This window comes from Schistocerca americana, chromosome 2 (genome assembly GCF_021461395.2).
Source record: "Schistocerca americana isolate TAMUIC-IGC-003095 chromosome 2, iqSchAmer2.1, whole genome shotgun sequence".
Lineage (NCBI taxonomy): Eukaryota > Metazoa > Arthropoda > Insecta > Orthoptera > Acrididae > Schistocerca > Schistocerca americana.
In genome coordinates, this window is record NC_060120.1 from 20,487,087 (window position 1) to 20,505,479 (window position 18,393).

General features: G+C 39.0%; 1 protein-coding gene across 1 annotated transcript in view; it reads right to left on the reverse strand.

The window, feature by feature from the left end:
- LOC124596394 (E3 ubiquitin-protein ligase RBBP6) overlaps nt 1-18,393 on the reverse strand; it is a gene marked incomplete in the record, with an annotated part of 290,964 nt that overhangs the window by 137,842 nt on the left and 134,729 nt on the right. Inside the window, 2 exon segments of the mRNA XM_047135519.1 lie at nt 8,504-8,857; nt 15,469-15,635. Coding sequence (XP_046991475.1) covers nt 8,504-8,857; nt 15,469-15,635 — 521 coding nt within the window.

The following is an 18,393-nucleotide window of genomic DNA, read 5'->3' on the forward strand; positions in this document are numbered from 1 at the left end:
TCTCTCTCACACACACACACACACACACACACACACACACACACACACACACACACACACCACTTTAGCCTCTGGCAGCTGAAGCCACACTGCGAGCAACAGCAGCAGTGTATGGTGGGAGTGGCAACTAGGTAGTGATTAGGAGGAGGCTGGGATGGAAAGGCGGAGAGGTAGCCGGGTAGGGGTGGGAGGACAGTGAAGTGCTGCTGGGGACACTCAAGGATGAGGTGGGGAGAGAAGGTAGAGCAGCTAGGTGCAGTCATGAGTTTAGACAGAGGGCAGGGGAGAGGTGGGGGGGTAGCGGAAAAGAGAGAAGCAAAAAAGACTGGGTGCGAAGGGGCTGGATGGGTGAGAAAAATAACTAATGTAGGGTGAATCCAGCCCCTCCACTGTTCCCCTTCCAGCACTACACAGCCCTCATTCCATGAATGCACCCAATCTTTTTACTTCTCTCCTTTTCTGCTACCCCTCCTCGCCCACCTCTCCCCTGCCCTCCATCTAACTTCCTGATTGTGCCTAGCGGCCCTACCTTCTCTCCACTAGGTAACTGTGTACGCCCCAGCTGCCCACCGCATCCTCTCCTTACCCCTACCCAGTTGTCACTCCCATCACATGCACTGCTGCTGTTGCTCACAGCGTTGCTTGAGCTGTCAGAGGATGCAATCATGTGCGTATGAGCAGCATCTTCATGTGTGTTTGTGTGTGTGTGTGTGTGTGTGTGTGTGTGTGTGTGTGTGTGTGTGTGTGTGTGACCACCTGAGCCAGCTCACACACACACATACTCTCTCACAGAAATTTCAGTTACCATCTCAAGCAGAAAAGAGGAGTGGTCAAAACATTGAATGGCTGAGATAAAAGAATCTGTGGACTGCAGTGGAATGATCATATAAAATTAATTGTTGGTAAGGTGGGTACCAGGTTGAGATTCATGGGGAGAGTCCTTAGAAAATGTAGTCCATCAATAAAGGAGGTGGCTTACAAAACACTCGTTTGACCTATACTTGAGTATTGCTCATCAGTGTGGGATCCGTACCAGATCGGGTTGACGGAGGAGATAGAGAAGATCCAAAGAAGAGCGGCGCGTTTCGTCACAGGGTTATTTGGTAACCGTGATAGCGCTACGGAGATGTTTAACAAACTCAAGTGGCAGAATCTGCAAGAGAGGCGCTCTGCATCGCGGTGTAGCTTGCTCGCCTGGTTTCGAGACGGTGCGTTTCTGGATGAGGTATCGAATATATTGCTTCTCCCTACTTATACCTCCTGAGGAGATCACGAATGTAAAATTAGAGAGATTAGAGCGCGCACGGAGGCTTTCAGACAGTCGTTCTCCCCGCGAACCATACGCGAATGGAACAGAAAAGGGAGGTAATGACAGTGGCACGTAAAGTGCCCTCCGCCACACACCGTTGGGTGGCTTGCGGAGTATAAATGTAGATGTAGATGTAGAACTATGAGTAGGGACCGGAAAATGTAACATCTATTTTTGGCAAGATGCATTTTTTTTCTTTTAAATGATTAGCTGCACTAATATAAAATGTTTTCATGCTACACGAGGGAAGATGAACACCACCTTAGTTCTTGAAGGACTTAAAGAAAGTGCTGATTATGAACTTATTGGAAGGACTCTCTGCTTTTGCAAAAACTTCCAACACCTTTTTGTTGTAAAACCCCCTTTGTTTTCTCTGTCTGGTAGTATTTAAGTTTTCAAGAGTGGTTGTTCTGTTGAACAGCAGCAGCATTTCCCCACCAGTAAACTGAATTTGTCGCTGAGTTAAACTGTTTCTAGACATTACTTCGCTTTTCCCGACCAATTCAATGAGTACAAAATCTGCAGATATGAATTTTGACCTTTTGTGGGCATTCATTGCTGTGCAATCCATTTTTAACAATGCTAAAGACTGAAACTTAATATATATTAATGACTTGCCATTCTACCGGGTGATCAAAAAGTCAGTATAAATTTGAAAACCATGGAATAATGTAGATAGAGAGGTAAAAATCGACACACATGCTTGGAATGACATGGGGTTTTATAGGGGGGGGGGGGGGGGTGTTCACAAAATGTCCAACAGATGGCACTGGAAAGCAAAACATCAGTGACTGCGCATGACAATCATGTACAAAAGGAGCTGTAATGAGAATGAGAATTAGATGCGCCAGCGATCGCAGCATGTTGACGTTACCTGAAAAGGCGCTTTTAGTGAAGCTGTATTATCAGAAAGGGGAATGCGCTAGTTCAGCGTTACGATCCTATCGCCATAGGAAGGGGATTCAAATGGGTAAAGGTCCGTTGACAAATGCAGCTGTGGCGAGAATGATTTCTAAGTTCGAAGCCACGGGTTGTTTAGGTGATAGACCCCATAGTGGCCGACCGAGCACAAGTCATAATGCTGCTGAGACAGCTCAGGAAGAAATAGAGACTGTAGCAGGTTCGTCTATGCATGGGGAAGTCAGCGCTCGTGCAGTCGCACGTTGCACCGGTATTCCATACACTACTGTTTGGTTGGCACTGAGGTGTACCCTCCGAAGCTATCCATACAAAATCCATCGGCATCATGAACTGTTACCTTGTGATTTAGTGAAGCGGAGGGCATTTGCGGTGTGGGCATTTCAAAAGATGGCAGAAGATGACGATTGGTTGAGTAACGTGTTGTGGACTGACGAAGCTCATTTCACACTCCAAGGGTCTGTCAACGCCCACAACTGCAGAATTTGGGCTACCAAACATCCTAGAACTGTGGTGGAAACTCCATTGCATGATGAGAAAGTCACAGTATGGGTTGGATTTACCACATCTACCGTTATCGGGCCTTTTTTCTTCGAGGAAATGTGTGATTCTGGTTTTGTAACTGCTACCGTGACGGGTGAGAGGTACGCAGATATGTTACAGAATCGCATCATCCCCAGCCTGGCTTATAAACACCTGCTGGAACGTACAATGTTTATGCAGGATGGCGCTCCACCCCATATTGCTAGAAGCATGAAAGATCTCTTGTGCACGTCGTTTGGTGATGATCGTGTGCTCAGCCGCCACTTTCGTCATGCTTGGCCTCCCAGGTCCCCAGACCTCAGTCCGTGTGATTATTGGCTTTGGGGTCACCTGAAGTCGCAAGTGTATCATGATCAACTGGCATCTCTGCTGAAAGCCAACATCCGACGCCAATGCCTCACCATAACTCCAGACATGCTTTACAGTGCTGTTCACGACATTATTCCTCGACTACAGCTATTGTTGAGGAATGATGGTGGACATATTGAGCATTTCCTGCAAAGATCATTATCTTTGCTTTGTCTTACTTTGTTATGCTATTTATTGCTATTCCGATCAGATGAAGTGCCATCTGTCGGACATTTTTTGAACTTTTGTATTTTTTTGGTTCTAATAAAACCCCATGTCATTCCAAGCATGTGTGTCAATTTGTACCTCTCTATCTACATTATTCCGTGATTTATTCAGTTTTCAAGTTTATACTGACTTTTTGCCGATGATACAATTATAGCTACCACACCCAACAGACAAGAATTAACTGATGAAATTGTAAACGATGTTTTTCAGAAAATCATTAAGTGGTTCTCTGCAAATGGGCTCTCATTAAACTTTGACAAAACACTGTATATACAGTTCCACACATGACACCATTAATAAATACAGACTTCGATGAGAAATCGTTAGCTAAGGAGAATATTCACAATTTCTAGGTGTATACATCTCAGTAAATTAGCTTACCATGCCTATTTTCATTCTCTGCTTTCGTCTGGCATCATATTCTGGGGTAACTCATCATTCAATAAAAAGAGTGTTCATTGCACAAAAGCGTGTAATCAGAATAATTGCTGGAGTTCATCCGAGATCACCCTGCAGACACTTATTTAAAGAGCTAGCGATCTCCACTGTAGCCTCACAATATATATATTCACTTATGAATTTGTTATTAACAATCCAGAAGAATTCAAAAGTAATAGCAGTGTACATGGCTACAACACTAAGAGAAAGGATGATCTTCACTACTCAATGTTAAATCTAGCTTGAGTCAGAAGGGGGTAAATTATGCTGCCACGAAAGTCTGTGGTCACTTACCTAATAGCATCAAAAGTCTTACAGATAGCCATATAGCATTTAAAAGGAAATTAAAAGAATTTCTTAATGGCTACTCCTTCTACTCATTAGATGAATTTTTGGATGTAGTAAGTGGGTAATTCCCCTCCCCCTCACTCACACACACACACACACACACACACACACACACACACACACACACACAAATTAAGTGTCATGTAATATTTTGTGTAATGTAATATCTTGTATAGGCATCTTTTATTAACCTGACACGTTCCACATCATTACAAAGTGTCGTATTCATGATTTATGGAACAAGTACTAATCTAATATAATCTAATCTAATCTAAACAGACAAGCACAGAAGTAGAACCTAACATACGGCCATCTTTTGAGTTTTAGCTAACAAACACAGTTACACATTTCTTTGTTGTAAAATGCTATGTCCCATGGCCGAGTACTGCTACGTTGCCTTACGCTGTGTGTATCTTCAATCGACCATTCAACTGTCCACAGTTGGCATGATGCCAAATCACGGAGCACATTGACACATTGTTGCGTTTGTACACTTTTCATTTTGGAAACAGTTTCTTATGCACATTATCTTTCAAAATTGGGCTCTGCCAGATGATGTACAATAGAAGTATCTGAAAATTGGTTACATTTTTGATATTTGTATGAAGAAAATTAAGCTATTTGAAACTATCTCTGATAAAATAGTTCATCAGGAACAATTCCCTACGAAATAGCACCTATTAGGTAATTTCGCATTTTCACATTTTGAGGCACAATTTGCATCTATTTCGCATTTATTGCAAAATGTGAATTTTTCCAGTCCCTAACTATGAGCTTGTCATTTAAGAACTTATGTTCTGCTTATGAGTACTCCACCAAGTTATTGTTTCCGTTTTATGCACAATAATTCAACAACCAATCCAACAACCTTACTCAGGTGCTGTGAGTTTTGCTGTTATGTGTACTCGCAAGACCGGTTAGCACGTGAAGATGGCTAGATTGGTCGTCAACACTTTGTGCATGAAAATTGGAAATATATCATTAAACGAACGTATCAAGAAAACCTGAGAGATCGCATTTATAATTACTTTCAGAAAAAACATTTACTCTGACAATGAGAAACATAAGGCTCTACACCCTAAGGATCTGCATGTTCTAGTGAAAAAGAACCAACTGAAGGAAAAGTTTTCCTCCTACTTATAGAAACAGTCAAACATTGCATCAGTGGAGTACTAAACACATGGTATGGACACAGTGTTTAAACCAACAGAACTGTGCCCAAATATTTGAACACTGTAAAAAACTTAAATCCACCGCTTGCACAATAGGAGTACATAAAAGTCCTTGCACATGCAATCAAGTGTATATAGTAACTACAAAGAGCACCATTAACATCTGATTTAAGGAGCAGACAGCAATTGTCAGATGGGAAACGAGAACAATTTACCAGTACAGTTCAAGCACTAGGACCAGGGAACAAAATGATTTCTGTGACTCTGTCATTTCATCTAGACCCAATCAATGCTATGCTATGACATATAGATTAGATTTACTTTCATTCCAATTGATCTGTAGTGAGGACGTCCTCCAGGATATAAAACATGTCAGAAGAACAATAATACATGACAAACATTTAAAACTGAAAAAAATAAGCTAATGTACCTTCCACAGGTCCCAAGTGGAATGATCGTCTTTTTTTTTTTATGGACACTATATGAAAGAATCATTTTACAAACACTCATTAACTAAGATTGCATTAATGCACTGAATTTAAAATTTAAAAAAAGTTTTTTTATTTATAAGGTAATAAACATATAATAGAACTACTAGAATACTTATTGACAAAGAATACATTACTGCACATAAATGGTGCAGAAGTTAGGCTGTATACACACACACACACACACACACACACACACACACACACACACACACACAAAATCAGTTGGTTCTGCTGAGAAATTCATAAACCGAATTTCATTGGTTGTTAAGCTTTTTATGGCTGCTGGCAAGTTATTGACAATGTGTATTCCTAAATAATGCACACCTTCTTGTACAGGAGAAAGTGGCTTTAAATCCTTGTGAAGATTATTCTTATTTCTAGTAATGATTCCACGAATTGAGTTGTAGGTTTGAAAAAGTGATAATTTTTTATGACAAATTTTTTTTAAGCAAATTAAGTTATAGAAATTCGAAAGCACAAAAACAACTGCAAAACAAAGAAAATTATTGAAGTTAGGCAAGTTGGGGGCCTTAGTACTAAACAATGTGAACAGTACAACTGTTGCCCACTACAAGCTACGAAGGATGCATCAGAACTACTCCACGATTGTTAAGTGGATACATATAAACAGTTCTGCTGGCTGAGGTTGTGCGAGACTGTGCTCGCAGCTGTTATAGCTAGGAACAAGAAGACAATGGTATCAAAAGATACAGCCATTAAGTCACATATTTTGATACCCACAAACTTGCTCATTGAAACCTATAGAGTATTTCCCCTTGATATAGAATCATGAAATTTTGCAAGAAGAAAGGTTTCACAGTGCAAGTTAAGTGAAAAAAAAATCAGAGAACTTTTAATTTATAATTATATCCTGGAACGGATGAACTGTCTATATTCATAATTAAGTTTGAATGGAACTGTTAGCGCGCGAGTCTTTCTCACATCTGGCCAATTTTTTTGGCATAATCTGTGTTTTTTTGCCAAAGCAGTGTAATTCTTTTTATCAAATATGGTGTACTGTTTTGAGCAAATTCAATGTCATTTTTAGCTTAATCTGGTGTTCTTTTGTCAAATTCAGTGTTTTTTGTGTGAAATTCGATGTTATTTTTCCAAGTTCATTATCTTTAACCACATTTGGTATTATTTTTGGCCCAATTCCATGTTTTTTTACCAAAGCTGACACTTTTGGGCAATTTGACATTTTTTTACCAAATTCAGTATTTTTTTGGCTAATTTGGTCTTGTTCTTGGGTCAAATTTGATATTTTTTTGCCAAATTTGTTGTTTCTTTTCTGCCAATTCCATGAAGTTCTGCCAAATTTCATGCTATTTTTCCAAATTTGGTGCTCTTTCACCGTCACATCAAAATTCAGTGTGTAAGAAATGAACTGTTATTATAACATAATACATGAACCTTAGCCTTGAGGAAATTAGAAGCCAATATGCAGTTTTAACATTCAATAACTATCACTATGAATATCAGTAAGCTACCATTCTCAGACTTACAAAATTTTTACATGGCAAAATTATAAACTTCACTATCTTGTACAAACGCCCAATTTTGCATTATTTTGCTGAAAAGCACTACTCAGATTATTTTTTTATTTATCATTATTTGCTTGTCTCTAGTTATAGCCCCCTGATGATTCCAGCACTGGGACATGAAATGTTAGGCAGAGAAACATGATCTTGACCACGGCCTAGAGTCATCAAAACAAAAATTACTAAAGCACTTGCCAAGTGTCATTTATCACTGTAATTTTAAAATTTAGTATTGTCTAGTTATCTTTCTTGAATTCTGTGTCTGTATCACCAAGTGAGTTGCTGGATGTTTTGGAGCCACCAGTAAAAATAATATCAATGAGCACACATTTTGTGCCGAATAAACCAAATTTTGTCTTGGGTTCCTTCTTGATAGAACAACTTCATGGTTATAAATGAAAAGTGCAATACTCTGAAGAAACAGTTCTGTAGTGGCATATGCAGTAATTTAACTAACAACAGAGCCATACAGCTCCTATAGCATAGCACAAAAGCAGACAACAAAGATTGAAAAACCAAGTAAAAAATGGAGAAAATTGAGGAAAAAATTAGAACAGGCAACCAATTTCCTCAAGTTGTAAGTTGTGTGGCAGGTTAATACATATAATATGCCACATTAATACTAGTAAAACACACACACACACACACACACACACACACACACACACACACACACACAAAGTATTGCGAAAGGGTAGGCAGGTGGTTAACACTGATAAATTACTCTGTTCTTCATTTTTTTCTATTTTGGAACTACAATGTCAAATAGGAAACAGACGGAGAGAGAGATGTGGGGTTGACTGGACGCCTAGAACTTAGAACTAATTAAACCTAACTAACCTAAGGACATCACACACATCCATGCCCAAGGCAGGATTCAAACCTGCAACCGTAGGGGTCGCTCGGTTCCAGACTGTAGCGCCTAGAACCGCACGGCCACTACGGCCAGCTAGGAAGGGGATTCAGAGAGGTTTAGCATACAGGAGATGCATACTGCAAGGACATTGTGTGTGTGTGTGTGTGTGTGTGTGTGTGTGTGTGTGTGTGCGCGCGCGCGCACAATATAAATCAATCAACAGCAAATAAATTATTCCTCTACAGTTCCACATTTGCATCCCCTTAGTGCTTAAGAAGTGGCCTGCACATAGTCAAAATCTACGTACTTACCATGGGAGTCAGAAGCAGCAGAGGTGAAATCTGGAGGTGGCTCCTGCTGCAATGACGACGGAGGTATACCTCCAATTACTGGCACTGCCTGCCCCATTGTTTCAACTGAAGGTGATGATGATGATGTTTGAACAGCAACCAGTGGAGGCTTCATAGGCTGCAAGTTAGGTGGTGGCCTATGAGGCGCAAGAGGCCTCAAGTTACTGTTTATCTTGTTATATCCTGTTGCATTCTTAAAGTTATTAACAGCAGTACGCAGAAATCTATTAGGAATAAGTGTATCTGGTGACACATCCTTTTCTTTACAGTCAGGACATTCATGCTCTTCTGACTCCAGGAGTACAGTACGGATACCTATGAAATTAAAATATGGTTTCATTACACAAACATATTCACTGTTGTATAAAAATTTGAAACTCTCACGACACACACGAAAGTTTCTCCTGGGAAAAATACTATTCATCTGGCAAAGTATTATGAATATTGAATAATGACACCTACTTGAAATCATAATTGATTATGAACAATAACTGAATACTCCCTTTCTTCAAGCATTGCTCCACCATTTTAGATAAGCAAGTTTAGGCAACAGAAATGATAGATCACTGCCAGCAAAACGCAGGCATCTCGCTTCAGACCTCAGACCAGCCCAAATAAAACAACTCAGAATGTACTCTGCAAAGAGCATAAAAATCTAACGCTACCATTTAATACTTTAGGTGACACTGGTAACAGACTATCTGGTTAGTAAACAAAATTATCTTTACACTGACATTGTAATAACTTATGTGTCTAAGATAACAGATAATCATTTTTGCTATATTTTTACGTCAAACAAACTTCCTTCCATTTCTCAAACAATGAAAAATACAGGATGGAATAATGACAATATTAGAAAAAGGACAGATTGCTACTCACCATGCAGCGACAATACAAAGACTGTCAAACAAGTAACCTTTTGGCCACAAAGGCCTTCTTCTGAATTACACACACACACACACACACACACACAGAGAGAGAGAGAGAGAGAGATGATAGGTGTCAATGGCAGCCAGACACCAGTTCCGTGTGTGTGTGTGTGTGTGTGTGTGTGTGTGTGTGTGTGTGTGTGTGTTTGTTTCTGATTCAGATGAAAGGTCTTTTTGGCTGAAACTTTACTTGTTTGACAGTCTTTTTGACATGCCTGTCTGCAAATCAACATGTAGCATGGTATATGGTGGGTAGCAGTCTATCCTTTTCGAAATCCTGTAATCTCTCCATTTCTCTGTTTGGATGAAAAAAAAAAACAATTTTATAGTCTTTTATTAACAATGGCTTTAAGTTAATATTCTGTCCCATACAACACAATAATAATGTAATTTACTTTACTGAATGTTTATAGAAACAATATTTTTAATATATCATTAGAACTTTTTTTCATAAATAACAATATTACATAATACAAAGTCAATTTTAAAAAAACCAATTGGAGTTGCATGAAGCATCATAAAATCTTAGATTTCCAAAATTATTTAATGACACATATATGTCAGTAGTTTGTGACGTATAAACAGATGTGCTGGCAGTGTTGTTGTACTTAGGTGAAGAAAATATCAAACCCAATAGAGAAATTTTTGACACTGTGAATGATGTACAAACAAAATATTTTTCTCCTTTTTTTTTTTTTTTTACCGTATTTACTCGAATTTAAGCCGCACTCGAATCTAAGCCGCACCTGAAAAATGAGACTCGAAATCGAGGAAAAAAAATTTTCCCGAATCTAAGCCGCACCTGAAATCTGAGACTCGAATTTCAAGGGGAGAGAAAAGTTTTAGGCCGCATTTCCAAATCGAAACAAAGTTGGTCCATTGTAATATGAGACACAATTTAGGTTGAATGAATGATGATACAGCTGTAGTAGTTTGGTTCGAGTCGTAAGCTTAGCAGTTAAGCTTTACCACGTAGCCGTTGTTATGCGTCAGGCGCTCCGTCCGTATTTATACGGGTACCCTTCCTTTTTCACGTGCTTCGTCTGGTTTGAATTGATTGCTTATTTTTCTTTGATCTGACAAGTGCAGTTCTCTTTGTTATAGGTGTTTCCGTCACTCAAAGCTGAAAATGCATTACTGTACTGTGTCATTTGCATTGTTTGTCGCATTCTGAAAATGAGGGTTTACGGCCTGTCGCCGCTCGCAGCATGGCTTGCTTTTGTGCATGCTACCGCCGCTTACATTTTAAAAAAACATAGAGAGGAATCGTCTCATTAGCGAAACAATGGCAAGAGATTGCTATTCATTGCTACTTACACTGCTGCTTTCTTTGATAATGATCAACAAGAACCAAATAATAGATTGCATATGATAGATGATGTTCTGAACGAGAATTTAGCGAAAATTTTTTCCGTTTGAAAATCTTTGCAGACGCCTCTTTAGTACATTACATTATGCCCAGAAATTAGTCATCTTAGATTTAAAAATCTAGTCAATTGCCGTGCTTCATTTCTGACTGTATCACTATTAGGCATAAGAATAATACGAATATAAACATGACATGGTATGTATATTCTTCCGCGTCTGCTGTTGTCTCGCTCTAGTTTCGTAGTTTATTAGGCGGACAGGATTTAAATGAGATAGCAGCAAACACGAAAGAATACATGGCAAAATGTTTATATTTGTATTATTCTTATGGTGAAGAGAATACTGTATGTGATTCACAATTCATGAAAGTTCCTATTAGCAACGATTTCTTCTCAAAGTTAGGAAAAAATTCAGAACGCAGAGTTGGCCATATTGACAAATATCCCAAACAGTCTTGCCAGTCGGATTTTCGTAGTACATTGAAATGCTGCTACGTTCGAAGAGGAACAATACGGAATTTGTATTTACTTTGTTGGATAATGTATGAAAATGCAGACCTTTTTTTTTTTTTTTATTTATTTACTGACGCAGAGGTTTTGGTGCCAGTATTTGTCTTTGTGCCTGCGTAGCGTTACATATATTCGACGACAGAAGTTAGTTGTGGCGGCACCTACCAACATTTTTCAGAACTTCCGCTTACTTTGCACTCGATTATAAAGCCGCAGGCGGTTTTTTGGATTACAAAAACCGGAAAAAAAGTGCGGCTTAGATTCGAGTAAATACGGTAATCTAATTTATAATCATTGCACACTGAAATCTTTACATACCAAAGAGCTTATTAAGAGGACTTCACCCTGCCTATCTAACCCATGTTAATTTAGGTACATATTTGACCCATTTCTGAAAGAACTATTTGATGCAGGTCATTAACATGTTTACTGTATGTTACATGATGCTAATAGAGTCAACTGTACTAATATCTATTTTCTCCATTTTATAGTTTTGAAGAAATACTTTTTTAAATTTATTAACAAAAAATATTAAGTTTTTCTGCAGAAAATATTTTTTTGTGAACTTTCCAATGGGGAAATATTAATGAATGTAGTACCAGAGGTGGCTTTTTATGTTATGCAGAGTCTCTGAAAATTTCATTCATTTATCTATGATAGTTTCTGATATAATGGGCCATATGTACTGAAAATTTTAGTTTGCAGGAAATTGACTTTAAAGAAAAAACTTCTGAAATTCGTTACTTACAGTTAATCAAAACTGTCCTGCCGCATATGATGGCCCTTCTTTGGCCCCTAGCAGGTCGTCCAGCTTCTTTTTCACCTTCCATTGATCATATTTTCACCAGGATTAATTCCCAACTTTTTCAGTACCCAACATTTTCCAATATTAACACAACTGAATGTAATGACAGCGTCATGAACTCCTAGTTTCATTGTATGCAAGCACACAAATACAGTTTTAAGAAGGCGGTTCCAAATTATGCTGTTGAAACATTCATTTGGGTTGTGTGTCTGCCCATGCAGACATTTCCTTAGAAAGTCAGAGTGAGCCAAGTCTCTGAAAATAGGTGTAATTGCTGTAATAACAGCAGCACGAAGAGAATGCTGGTGAGAATAAGATTCTCCAGTTGCCCGAACCCTATTGTATTTGCACCATGAATTTTCTCCTAATGGACACAATCCATGAGATGGCTTTTATCAGTAGAGGACTTATGGAAGAATATGGCCCAAACATCTCTCTTCATTGCTTCCAAATTTTCTTTATTTCTCCTAATTGGCTGCCCATAGCATACCTGCAAGTTTTCAATTTCAGTTTTAGCTAACAGACCCTGCCTGGTCAACAATTTTCCATCTTCTAATTTTTTTCCTCTGAAATCAACAGTTAGTTTTCTCAGCCTTGTTCCCAAATGTTTTTGAACATGGCTTACACATTCTGTTTTGTTAATAATGGCATCTCCATATGGCTTAGAGTTCACCACATTGTTGTATGCCTTACTGTCACCATCACCCAAATATTTGGTGTACCGTACGCCTCTTGTTTCTACGGAGCAATGAAATATTTGTTGTACTCCATGAATTTCCATACCACCACTTGTTCCTCTAAAATTAGCCACACAGTTGCATTCTTTATGTTCATTGACTTTACAACATTTGCAATATTTGGACATTATCTCCACAACTAACACTTTACTGGTGTCTACACTCATGGCAGTCACTACTCCACTCAGAGAAGTATTTCCCCTTTTCTGCCAACTTCCATCAAGTGCAACTGCAATATCCGAACATCCATCATTTTCTTCCACTGCTTCCCTAGCAGCCAGTTTCATGCTTTCCTCGCTGACCTCACATACAGCTTTCTCTAATATTACAGTCAGTCTTTCAAATTTATTTGGTGGTTGATGTAAGTTCATCACTGAACAAAATGTTCTCCCTGTATCCATGCCCTTGCCAATGGATTGTAAGGCATAAACTAATCTAGTATTGATTTCATAAGGGCCACTTGGATCTGGTTTTGAAGAACTCATAAATTAAATCACAGATGAACATTTAGTGCAAATTAAATCCAAAGCAATTGCTAGGCCTTTTCTCCCACTGGCTCTCTCACAAATTTTCAAACTCTGTGACTCACCACACTGTCTACATTGTACAAATTTAGAAATTACATCTGATAACACTCTCAAATTTATAATAATGTTACTGCACCCCTCGTCACTTACAATAAATTTGTTATAACTCTCTTGAAATGGTGAGAGCTTCTTTGATGATGCCCTTGTTGAAGAATTACAATTAGAGACATCATTGCCAGGCAACATAACCTCTTGTACAGAAAGCTTTCTAAAGAGGTTTCCTATAAATTGTCGTTTCTCAAAAATGCCTTTATGTTTAGCCATCTTCAATAAACACAACAAAACACACTAAACAAGCACTCCAAATGTAAGTATAACAACTACTCGCAATCGCACTTGAACAGAACTAACCGCGTGTTTGAAAGCATGTTGTTTACCAACAGCAGAAACAAAAGAATACCAACCGTTGCATTCCCAGGGTAGCCAACACACTCAGGAAAAAAAAAAAAAATTCCTAACGTGCAATGTAGGGGATATAAAGATCTAAAATATATGCAGAAAAGTGGGCGACAGAAATGTGGGGTGGGCGACAGAAATGTAATGTGGGCGACAGAAATGTAATGTGGGCGACAGAAATGTAATGTGGGCGACAGAAATGTAATGTGGGCGACAGAAATGTAATGTGGGCGACAGAAATGTAATGAGGGCGACAGAAATGTAATGAGGGCGACAGAAATGTAATGAGGGCGACAGAAATGTAATGAGGGCGACAAAAATGTAATGAGGGCGACAGAAATGTGGGCGTGGCACATAAACACACGTGGTAGGAAAGTGCTCTTCAAATGCTCAAAAAAAAAAATTCAGCAAAATCCTTTTCAGAGTACTTAAATAAAACCTTAATCTATTAAAAGATGATGAAAACTGAAAATCAAGGTCTCCCCCCCCCCTCCATACCCAGGGTTGCTGTTTTGTTTCAAATAAAATACCCATAAATGACAATAATAACAGCAATCCTTAACACTCTTTCAGTGTCACTGAACTGTGAACATACTAACCTCATTTTCGTCCGACATTTCCGCTGGTATTTTAGCAACACTTCATACTGCGAAAACGCAAGTTCAGTATTGCAAAGAATAGAGCACCTGTGTCGTCTGCTAGCTGCTTCGTGTTCGTGGCGCTGTGCGTGCTGCAGTGCGCATGCACGGATGTGCGGCCGATTGCTTTTGATTGGCTTGAGCAACGCGAACCGACAACAGTGCTTCGGTTCTCTAGACCCAAACTGTATCGCTACCGAAATGCATACTGAATAATGCAGGGACTCTAATTCGAGTACTAGACCGTCCACTGCTCTTGAGTACCGAAACGATCGGCACAATGGTGAAAAGATACAGAATAGGGCCCCTGGTCTGAACTCAAAGTAATTTTTCTGGTCATGTTCTTCCGTCTATAATTGTTTCTTTTCCAGTTCTTTCCTTTTACTTTCGTTTAACCCCCTGCCCTCTAAGCTTCGTAATTTTTCCATCTTTTTAGCTGAATTAACATACTCCTACAGCCATTTGTTTCACTTCTGAATCCTCGTTTTATAACCTCATCCAATACCAACAACACATTCTTCCCTCTCATTCTCCTTTGATATAAGTTCTTGAATTAGTTCTCATGTAACTTTTCTTATAATCTAAGCCTTCTCACTCTCTTTACTTCCTCCTGCTAGTAGGAGCCCCTAGCAAAATGTTGCACCTTGGAATATATTGTCATTTGCTGCCTGTGTGTGTGTGTGTGTGTGTGTGAGAGAGAGAGAGAGAGAGAGAGAGAGAGAGAGAGAAAGAGAGAGAGAGAGAGAGAGAGAGAGAGAGAGAGAATCATACTCAGAATGACAAATGCAACTGCGCAGTCTGCACATCCACTGGTTCCACTCCAATCAATCGAGTGTGTCAGTATGATGAATAAATTTACTCTATCCTCAAACCAAAATTTCTACTAGTTCAGAAGAAACACATTGAGTAATGCTACTAATTATACCAGCCAAAAAAGATAGAAGTTAATAGACTCACATTCATCACAAAATGAATTGCCACAGCATGGTATCATGACAGCATCTGTTAGCAAATCTTTACAAACAGAGCATTGTAAATCTTCTGGTATTTCTGGTTTCTGAATAATAGGTTCTGGTTCATGCTGAAATGGTGGCTTCTCTTTCTTCCCTTCCTTGTACGCCTGACTGCAATGAAAATAACATTATTAATAATGTTGACATAGGAGAACAGTAATACAGAAAATAACGCTGGACCCAGACAACTGAGAAAACAATAGAGAGATTGATCACCAGGTCCCACCAATTTCACCCAGTAACATCTCCTCTTTTTCATGTCCACGATTTCTATAAATGACACTACCTCGTAATAGAAAGTGACTTCTAGGAAACACTGGCGAACACAATTTACTTACATCATTTTATACTGGATTATAAATATGTATAAATATAGGAATATTCTACAAACTTCCACATTTGGATAAATTATAAGTGTTTGATTGGTTAAAATGTTTGATTATTTGCACTTTTTGGGAGATGCAATAAATAATGGATGTTTTGATAGGTCATATCATCATTGTTTCTTTGCACAGTGTTGTCTATGGTCAAGGAAACAATGATGAATTAGTTACAAGGTTCAACTGCCGAGAAAGGTGTACTGTGTTCTCAGAATGTCTAACCAAATGATTTAAGTGTCACTTGTTAGGTGACAAACTTCAAATTTGCCTTTGAGGGGACGCAGTTACAAAGTGAGGGTCTAAGTTGGGCTTACTTCAGTTCACCTTCTGTATGATCATAAAACACAAAAATTCCACTTTCCATAAAAGCTCTAAGCTCTGTGGTATAAATAAATACTAAGAAAAAACAGGTTGTTAAATTTCTAACATTGGGAAGAGTCTCGCACAACTGGTGAAACGAACACTCATAATAGTCCTTCAAATGAACTACCGTAGAAAGAAAAGCTCATAACCTTTACCTCAATACTTGAGAGCTGGCTCTGGTACATTACTGGACAAAAAATGATATGACCTTAAACATTAAGCAAGTGGCCAAGTAGAGCAAATCTGCAGTTCGAAATTTGTGAACTATATGAACTGCCAATTCTTTCAAAAGGATATACTCTAGAACAAGGCCGGCCACAGTGACCCAAAGTGCACACATGCAATGTGTGCTGGCTGCAGGCAGGCCAAGGCGTGGCCAGGCACTCGGCTCTGCACAGTCCTCCTCAGAAGTACTTGGTACAGTGCAATATTTCATTTAGTACTCCGATGCACCAGTTTTCGGTCAGCACAACTATTAGTTCAGCAGAGTTGTGATGTCATCACTGTATAACCTTAGCTACTTGTTCATGATATGAACAAATGGGAACGATAAAAGAGAGGGATGAGAATTCTCAATTCTCCTATGTGTGACAGCTACTGCATATTTGCTATGAAACAAAATTCCAGTATCATGCAGAAAAGAAAGATTTAGTTGACAATGAAGCAGCAAAAAATTACAAAGATCGACAGATGGGATCCACTGTACATCAAAAAGCACTTTGTGTTAAATTTGCAGACCTGAGCTGGTGAAGAAATTGATGATACGAATAGTAAAATTTCTGAAGTCTTGCACATGATTCCATTCTCAGTTGCAACGGTTTTCAATGGAACTAGAGCATGGCGAATTCATATATCATTGAAAAGTACGTTGGGTAAGTGAAGAGGCATCCCTGGAACACCAGATCATATCTGACGTGATCTGGGCTGGAACAATTTTTCAATTTATCTCTCGCTAGTGTTGAATTTGTGAAAGGAAAATGGAGTGCAAGAACAAAAAGTATAACATACACAATGTATGTGCAGAATTCGCTTTTTAAGCATACCTGACTTTACACTGTCCATAGTGCAAGGCAACTTATCGCTGATTTGATGGAGATGCTTTTAAAAAGAAAATCACGTTACAGAAGGGACACATACTGACACAGACAGTCCATGAGTTCACTGCATTTAAGAAAACCCGAGGTTTAAGGAATTCCATGTGGCCTTGGAAGACCTACAAGGATAGTTTTATAAATATTTTGTGGACACTGTGAATCTTACATCTGTTCCCCCAAAGCTGTTTTCGAGATCATTTGCCGTTTCAGCTGAAAGTGCACCTGTGCAAGTGCAGATTTAACTTATTGACATGAATAGTGATTCCAGTGTTAATGACAAATCTTTTCACATTAAAACTGTCCTGGACGTCAACACTGCTTTCTTTAGGTATAGTTTCAAAGTTTCCATAATGAGGTTACAAAAGTGCTACAATATTTTGGCCAACATATTTGTGTGAGAGACCTTTTTATGAGTGTGAAACTAAATAATATATGGCAATGACCAACCAACAAAACCTACCAAATCTCAGGATAGCCAACAGGGAGTTTGAAAGGGTGAGAGACTTCAAGTACCTTGGGTCGACTATCACTGAGACAAATGACACTGGCAGTGAGGTGAAAGCCAGACTATCAGCAGGTAACAGATGCTATTTTGCCGCGTTACCCACTCTTAGGAGTTCGCTTCTATCACGAAAATCCAAAATCCTCATTCACAAAACAATTATAAGACCATTTGTTACATATGGTGCCAAAATCATGACTGTAAATGAGGAAAGGATCCTTAGCATATGGGAGAGAAAGGTGCTACGTAAAATATATGGCCCAATATATGATCAAGAAGTTTGGCGCATTCGTATGAATGCATGACTACAACGCCTTTTTGAAGAACCTGACATTGTCACTACCATTAAAATAAGAAGACTGCGGTGGGCAGGGCACGTGGTCAGAAAAGAAGAAGACGGAGCATGTAAGACGATTTTTTATGGCAAGGCTGGATGCAGACGGCAAAGGGGACGTCCCAGAAAGAGGTGGGTGGATGGAGTTGAAGAAGACATGAAAAAGCTGGGTGTCAGAGGATGGAGACGGAAAGCC